The sequence below is a fragment of the Notolabrus celidotus genome, unplaced genomic scaffold, assembly GCF_009762535.1.
Source record: "Notolabrus celidotus isolate fNotCel1 unplaced genomic scaffold, fNotCel1.pri scaffold_171_arrow_ctg1, whole genome shotgun sequence".
NCBI lineage: Eukaryota > Metazoa > Chordata > Actinopteri > Labriformes > Labridae > Notolabrus > Notolabrus celidotus.
The window spans coordinates 78,672-86,999 of record NW_023260036.1 but is presented as its reverse complement, the minus strand read 5'-3'; the positions used below and the strand labels follow the sequence as shown (position 1 = coordinate 86,999).

The window sequence follows — 8,328 nt, the reverse complement described above, 5'->3', positions numbered from 1 at the left end:
AGCTCCAACGTCAGATTGAAAGACATAAACAACACCAATCGTTATCTTAGCTAGCTATCATTATAACAATACTATGAACAATTTGGTCAAACTATGCTAGCTGCTAAAATGCTAATCTCTCCAAAGCTATCTGTGAAGGAGCAACAGAGCTAACAAAAGCTATCTAGCTAACATTCGCAGACGAGCTACATTCTTAAACAGAGTCAGACTGAGAGTAAAACTTTAAGGTGTGAATAAAAAACTTCTTTGATGCTAATTTGACTGAAACTTCTTCTACAGCAGCGAAACGCTTTCATCTTCACACGTTTCATTCTCTTCACTTCTTTTCCTTTAAACTTTAATCTTCCTGCTCACCTGATACAAACACAGATAACAAACACGGACAGGTGAGACCTCCAGACCGGCCAGAAGGACAAACCGTAGCTAGCCTGAGTGACGGACAGGAAGCTGAATAATCTTTAATCTGAGTATGATAATCTTAAACTTGTTCAAGCTCGTTCAGGAGTACTTGAACACATCTGAGCGCTTCAGGAAACACAGTATTTACAGGTTTAAATCTTTAGATGTGACACAGAGAGTGTTTGTGTCTGCAGGATTTAAACAGCATTAAGATTTACAGCAGAGCCATGACGGACTGAAGCAGAGACTTTATGAGCCGGCTGGACGTTAACGTTGGTGTCCGTCTGTCGTCAGAGTAACCTCCTAGCTTCAGATTAATATTTGGTCCCTTTTTTTTTCATTTCAAACTGAATAAAAACTAAGAGGATAAAAGCAAGCAGCTGACAGCGTGCGCTCGGTTCAGTCCCTCCCTTTGTTTGTGTGTTTTAACGTCCGCCGTCCCGTGGGGAGCTTTTGTGTCGGACTCTGTGATTGGACAGAAAACAGCTGAGGGTCATGTGATGAGGAAATCTGTCGGCACAGATTCATGTGCTTTCACAAAGAAGCATCATTTCATTGGACTGTTTCTAAATGATGATGTTTAAGTTTGAATTCAAACCAACATTTATTCTCTTCATCTGGACATGCCTCTTATTTCTTATATTGTTTATCTCTCTTCATTTAGTTCAGGTTGTTTATGTCCCACTTCCTGTTTGAGTGACTAATCTGTTCAATAATAAATACGTTTGTTTGTATCCGTCTGTGTTTGTGATGAAAATCTGCAGAAGGCCCGACACATCGCATCGAACAACACACCTCGGCAACTCCCTCTGTGAACCGCTACTGGGAACAAATAGGTTGAGGAACAGCTTCAGTCCTAGAACACCTCTCCCCCCTGTCCCCCCAACACACACACACACACACAGTGTGGGGGTGCACGTAAAGACAGACTCAAACCGCTACTACCTCATCCTCAATGTTGCACTGATGTACAACCGGGACTGCATCACGTTGCAGCAGACCGCATCACATCACACCGCATCGCTTCACACCGCATCACATCACACCGCACCGCTTTACACCACACCACACCGCATCGCATTGCACCGCATCGCATCGCTTCACACCGCATCACATCACACCGCTTGCATTGCTTCACACCGCATCGCTTCACACCGCACCACACCGCATTACATCGGACTGCATCGCACCGCTTTACACCACACCACACCGCATCGCATCGCATCGCACCGCATCTCGTCGCACTGCACCGCATCGCATCGCACCGCATCGCACCGCATCGCACCGCATCCCATCGCTTCACACCGCTTGCATTGCTTCACACCGCATCGCTTGACACCGCACCACACCGCATTACATCGGACTGCATCGCACCGCTTTACACCACACCACACCGCATCGCATCGCACTACATCGCATCGCACCGCATCTCGTCGCACTGCACCGCATCGCACCGCATCGCTTCACACCGCATCACATCACACCGCTTGCATTGCTTCACACCGCATCGCTTGACACCGCACCACACCGCATTACATCGGACTGCATCGCACCGCTTTACACCACACCACACCGCATCGCACCGCACCGCACCGCAACGCATCGCACCGCATCTCGTCGCACTGCACCGCATCGCACCGCATCGCACCGTATCGCACCGCATCGCACCACACCGCATCGCACTGCACCGCATCGCACTGCATCGCACTGCACCGCATCGCACTGCATCGCGTCGCACCTGACCACATCGCTTCACACTGCTTGAATTGCATCAAATCGCTTAAAACTGCTTCACATCACAGCGCATTCCCTCGCACCGCATCTGACCCTCTGAAATAGGATCTGCTGGAGCGTGACCCGCCCCCAGCTCTCTTTTGAACCGATGTGCTTCTGAGAGTAAAAACAGGATAAATCTGAACGGTTGGATTTCAGAGCACCGAGGACAGTCGTGTTGTAAACTGGGAATAAAGATGCAAACAGTCTGAACTCATGGCCGCTGGGAGCAGAATTGTAAACGGGTTTTCACAGCAGACGGCGAGCTGCTCTCTTAAACGTGACTTTAAGAGGATGAGGTGACCCCATGAAGACAGAATGAAGCAGTGATTTAAACTTCCTCAGACATGAACAGCTTCCTGTTTGGAGAACATTTCTGCGGCAGAGACGACCCGACGAAACCGATCCCGCTTTGTTTCTGTGCCTGTTAGCATTGTTAGCATGCTAATGTTTTGTTTTTACAGTGTTTCAATTCACATAATTCTTAGCATGCTAGTGTTTTTGTAGCACACATAAATTAGCCCTGAGAAATGTTTTAGCATGCTAACAGTCATTAGCATGCACGTTTTAAAAAACATTAGCTTGTCAATATTTATTAGCACACTAGCATGTCGACATGAAACAAACACCGCTATTGTGCTAGCAAAGATTAGCAACCCAAGCTAACAGTAACAGGGCTATACTGTGCATTTTTTGGCCGTTTTAGAAAAAGTGATTTTTATAAAAGTTGAAATACATCCGTGGTCCAGACTGCTTCACTGAGCGCGAGCGAGATTCAAAGAAGGATCCAAAGAAACTGGAAGGAATAAAATAAGAGATCAAGCTAACTTAGCTAACTGTAGCATGAAGACGTGACACAGAAACATGTGACATGTGACTTATGGAGGAAAAACATCCGGATACATCTATGGCACACGACAGTGAGTATTTCAACAACAAACACAGCTTTTCTAAACTCTTCTCTGAAAGCAGACGTCTGCAGGAGAGAGAGAGACTCCACCGTGTAAAGGAGGGAGAGTCAGAGCGGGAGCAGCAGGGATTGTGGGAAATGTAGTCATTACAGTAATACCATGTGAGTGACTGTTGTCATCTCGGTGTCACTCAGATTCTGATTTTACCAGACATGTTACATGGATGGTTAAATTCTGACACCAAGCACCTTGAGATGACAGAGAACAAAATGAATTCTGGGTATCTGAGTAACACTGGAACTACAGTCCTCTCCGGATTTACCGTGATGATCGGGGATGTTGATGTGGGTCCTGGATCAGTGTTTCTATCACCTCTGCAGCTCTACGAATTCTAATCCAATCACATTTGACGATCCAGGTTGTTGCTAGGCAGAAAATACTCCAGGACTCCAGGCATCCAGGACCCCAGGCATCCAGGACTCCAGGACTCCAGGCATCCAGGACTCCAGGACTCCAGGCATCCAGGACTCCAGGACTCCAGGCATCCAGGACTCCAGGACTCCAGGCATCCAGGACTCCAGGACTCCAGGATCCCCCGGGACTCCAGGCATCCAGGACTCCAGGACTCCAGGAAACTGCCCACACAGCCGTTGGATTCCTTCATGGAGCGGAGATCACTACACTGCTGCACCTGGAGAGAGGGAGGGGAGGATGAAGGAAGGAAGGATGCAGGGAAGACAGGAGGAGGAAAGGAAAAGGATGGTGGGGTGAGAATAAAGAAGTTGAAAAAGGAAAGGTGGAATGCAGAAAGGAATGAGAGAAGAAGTGAAGGGAAGGGTTGAGGAAAGGATGGATCAAAGGAAGAAGGAATCACAAAGGAAAGAAGGATGGAAGAAAGTTAAGAATGGACAAAGAAACAGAAAGGAGTAAAAAAGAAAAGTTCACGCTGTGGTTAAAAAAATGTCATCATGAGTGTTCATCACATGTTCATCTCGTGGTCGTTTTGTGGTCGTGACATGTTCGTCACATGTTCATCATGTGGTCACCTCAAGGTCTTGACATGTTTGTCAAGTGTTCATCATGTGGTCGTTTCGTGGTCATGACATGTTCATCATGTGGTCATGACATGTTCGTGACATGTTCATCATGTGGTCGTCTTGTGGTCATGACATGTTCATCATGTGGTCATGACATGTTCATGACATGTTCATCATGTGGTCGTTTCGTGGTCATGACATGTTCATCATGTGGTCGCCTCAAGGTCGTGACATGTTCATCATGTGGTCGTCTTGTGGTCATGACATGTTCATCATGTGGTCATGACATGTTCATCATGTGGTCATGACATGTTCATGACATGTTCATCATGTGGTCGCCTCAAGGTCTTGACATGTTCGTCAAGTGTTCATCACATGGCCGTGACATGTTCATCATGTGGTCGTTTCGTGGTCGTGACATGTTCGTCAAGTGTTCATCACATGGCCGTGACATGTTCATCATGTGGTCGTTTCGTGGTCGTGACATGTTCATCATGTGGTCGTCTCGTGGTCATGACATGTGCGTCATGTGTCGGTCACATGTTAGTCTTGCTTCTCATGTCTGAAGTTTCCATCACAGCCCACAGTGTTTGGAGAAATGGAAGATTTCCATCTTTAGTTCCTCTGTAACGGCTGATTAGCATAGTTAGCATTCCTCACTGAAAGGAAGAGTGAGTGTTTACTTTCAGCAGAGCTGGAGTTACTCTGACCTTTATCTGAAAGATGTTTCCATTATAAACTACTACACTTCTATTAAAGATATCAAGAGATGACCACGAGGCGGCGACGATGTAATCAGTCGTTCATGTCAAACATCAGATCGAGCATGAATTCATGTGAATAATAATGAGAGCAGGAGCTGACGTACCTGTCTGATGGACTCCACAGGTGACACTGTAGGTGGACCACAAACTAACAGCCATCAGAAACGTGGCGATGAACCCAAATACCTGCAGACACACAACAAGGGGCGAAACGTTAACGTGCAGGAGGAGCACACCTGCTGCAGGAGGAACACACCCGCTACAGGAGGAACACACCCCCTGAAGGAGGAACACACCCCCTGAAGGAGGAACACACCCGCTGCAGGAGGAACACACCTGCTGCAGGAGGAGGAACACACCTGCTGCAGGAGGAACACACCCGCTGCAGGAGGAACACGCCTGCTGCAGGAGGAACACGCCTGCTGCAGGAGGAACACACCTGCTGCAGGAGGAGGAACACACCTGCTGCAGGAGGAACATGCCTGCTGCAGGAGGAACACACCTGCTGCAGAAGGAATAGCTGCTCAGGCTCAGAGAGCTTTTGTGTCTGCTTCTCATGTGGGCTTATAATGAGTTATAATTGGTTATGCTTTAATAGCAGAGGAACATAGAGAGCAGAGGAACACAGAGAGCAGAGGAACATAGTGAGCAGAGGAACACAGAGAGCAGAGGAACACAGAGAGCAGAGGAACACAGAGAGAAGAGGAACACAGAGAGCAGAGGAACACAGAGAGCATCAGTGTGAGTGGAGTTATGAGGAACAAAGGTAACAGTGTGGAAGTCAATGTGACCTCCTGTGTGATTTTGGAGGACAGACACAGGAAGGACGGGGGGGGGGGGGGGACAATCAGAGAGAGGTCTAACTCTGACTCTGTTTTCATGAAACTAAAACACTCATGAAAGGAAAATGAACAACCCCCACATATTGCGTGGGGTTGTTGTTTTCAAAGATGCACTTGGCTTCTTTAACAGCTGGCTCCAGGTTTAAGCCAGCCTGTCTCCTGACCTGCAGGTCTCCATGAGCAGAAACCGTGAGCTGTGTTCCTCCAAGTCTTTACTCTCTCTGCAAACCACTACCAGTTTGTGTTTTCAAAATAGTCCTGCAGCAGTTAGGTGAAACCTGTACCATTAATTTGAACTGTAGGGTCAGGTTAGTGTCTGAGTCACCCGTCTTATTTTCTGTGCTCTTCTTCTCTAAATCTCTATAATATCAAACATCGTCAAACCCCTCCGTCTATGCTTACGTACCGAAGCCACCACCAGTGCTGAAACTCCTGCACTCTTCACAGCTGCAACAATGGCGGCAATCAGGACGAGGACCGACCCGACGGAGTAATGAAAGAACTCCTAAAACAGCAGGAGAGACTGATGAGAGAGAGGCCATGTTTGAAACAGCAGGAGAAGAAACTTTCACTTTTTACAGTGCTTCAAGTTCCAAAATGAACACTTTGATGATATTTATTCAGCTTTTTATCACTTCTTGATTTTTAAAGACAGAGACAGTTCTGACATCTGACACTATTTCATTACAGAAGCTTCCTTCCTTCCTTCCTTCTTTCTCTCCAATAAACCCTGTTGGGACACATAACATAACTTCCTGTTATGCAACACTGACAATCAAAGTGACAGATCTGCACCACCACAGTTCAGCGGAAATACCGAAGTGTGGATACAGCCTTAGTGTTTCACACAAACACAGACACACACACACACACACACACAGACACACACACACAGACACACAAAGACACACACAAACAACCAGCGGTAAAATGTTCAGTGTCTCACCGTTAGAGGCCAGTTGATGCACGGCATCTTCTCCTGCAGCCTGAACAGATGCATGAGGAAGAAGACGAGGAGGGCTATGAGGAACCAAAGAGACACCACCTCAAAGTACTGGAAGGCCGCCCAGCTGGGCCAACCCCGAGCACAGCGGACGCACAGGAACGCCACGAGCAGAGCCACCTGAGGGGGAAAACACAGGGACAGTTAACAAACTGAACCAGGATCAATCTGGGCTTATCTTAGGATGACTGACTTTAGTGACCAGACCAGTGTTTATAAGTTGTGCACTGCGTTCACTGGTCATGAAGTTACTTTCCCCGATCACTTCAAACCTGCTGCAATCAGGTATCAGAGAGGCTGTGCAGTGTGTCATACAGTGACAGTGTGTCATACAGTGACAGTGTGTCGCACAGTGACAGTGTGAGGTACAGTGACAGTGTGTCGTACAGTGACAGTGTGTCGTACAGTGACAGTGTGTCATACAGTGACAGTGTGTCATACAGTGACAGTGTGTCGCACAGTGACAGTGTGTCATACAGTGACAGTGTGTCATACAGTGACAGTGTGTCGCACAGTGACAGTGTGTCGCACAGTGACAGTGTGAGGTACAGTGACAGTGTATCGTACAGTGGCAGTGTGTCGTACAGTGGCAGTGTGTCGTACAGTGACAGTGTGAGGTACAGTGACAGTGTGTCGTACAGTGACAGTGTGTCGTACAGTGGCAGTGTGTCGTACAGTGACAGTGTGTCGTACAGTGGCAGTGTGTCGTACAGTGGCAGTGTGTTGTACAGTGACAGTGTGTCGTACGGTGACAGTGTGTCGTACAGTGGCAGTGTGTCGTACAGTGGCAGTGTGTCGCACAGTGACAGTGTGTCGTACAGTGGCAGTGTGTCGTACAGTGACAGTGTGTTGTACAGTGACAGTGTGTCGTACAGTGGCAGTGTGTCGTACAGTGACAGTGTGTTGTACAGTGACAGTGTGTCGTACAGTGGCAGTGTGTTGTACAGTGACAGTGTGTCGTACAGTGGCAGTGTGTTGTACAGTGACAGTGTGTTGTACAGTGGCAGTGTGTCGTACAGTGGCAGTGTGTCGTACAGTGGCAGTGTGTCGTACAGTGGCAGTGTGTCGTACAGTGACAGTGTGTTGTACAGTGACAGTGTGTCGTACAGTGGCAGTGTGTTGTACAGTGGCAGTGTGTCGCACAGTGACAGTGTGTCGTACAGTGGCAGTGTGTCGTACAGTGACAGTGTGTTGTACAGTGACAGTGTGTCGTACAGTGGCAGTGTGTTGTACAGTGACAGTGTGTCGTACAGTGGCAGTGTGTCGTACAGTGACAGTGTGTCGTACAGTGGCAGTGTGTCGTACAGTGGCAGTGTGTCGTACAGTGGCAGTGTGTCGTACAGTTACAGTGTGTCGTACAGTGGCAGTGTGTCGTACAGTGGCAGTGTGTCGTACAGTGGCAGTGTGTCGTACAGTTACAGTGTGTCGTAAGGTGACAGTGTTAAAACCAGTATCATGTTATTTGTGGATTTATGTTGAGAGGGGCTCAAACACCCAAATCTCAGTATCAGAAAAAGAATCATCTAAAATCATCTTTCATTTACTTCCTGTCGTAAGGCTGATGATAAAGTCCTACAGTTCATCATTTAAAGAACAGAT

General features: G+C 47.6%; 2 protein-coding genes across 2 annotated transcripts in view; one reads left to right on the top strand and one right to left on the bottom strand.

Annotated features, from left to right (window-relative positions):
* The first annotated feature begins 469 nt into the window (after nucleotides 1–469).
* Nucleotides 470–2,141, top strand: LOC117808861 (histidine-rich glycoprotein-like). Its single transcript, XM_034678527.1, has 2 exons — nucleotides 470–539; nucleotides 1,396–2,141. Exons 1-2 carry the CDS (start codon nucleotides 470–472, stop codon nucleotides 2,139–2,141), a joined length of 816 nt encoding a protein of 271 aa, XP_034534418.1.
* LOC117808872 (CKLF-like MARVEL transmembrane domain-containing protein 7) overlaps nucleotides 834–8,328 on the bottom strand; it is a 9,420-nt gene continuing 1,925 nt past the window's right edge. The window contains exons 2-5 of the mRNA XM_034678546.1: nucleotides 6,673–6,849; nucleotides 6,133–6,231; nucleotides 4,989–5,070; nucleotides 834–3,774 (exon numbers count right to left, since the gene is read on the bottom strand). Coding sequence (XP_034534437.1) covers nucleotides 3,761–3,774; nucleotides 4,989–5,070; nucleotides 6,133–6,231; nucleotides 6,673–6,849 — 372 coding nt within the window. The 3' untranslated portion in view covers nucleotides 834–3,760. The remainder of the gene's footprint in view (nucleotides 3,775–4,988; nucleotides 5,071–6,132; nucleotides 6,232–6,672; nucleotides 6,850–8,328) is intronic.

Excerpts from the sequence above, each read along its gene's own strand:
- LOC117808861 (XM_034678527.1), top strand. The coding sequence starts at position 470 with ATGATAATCTTAAACTTGTTCAAGCTCGTTCAGGAGTACTTGAACACA. Across the intron at positions 540-1,395 it reads TGAGCGCTTCAGGAAACACA|CAGACCGCATCACATCACAC; the intron begins GTATTTACAGGT and ends ATCACGTTGCAG.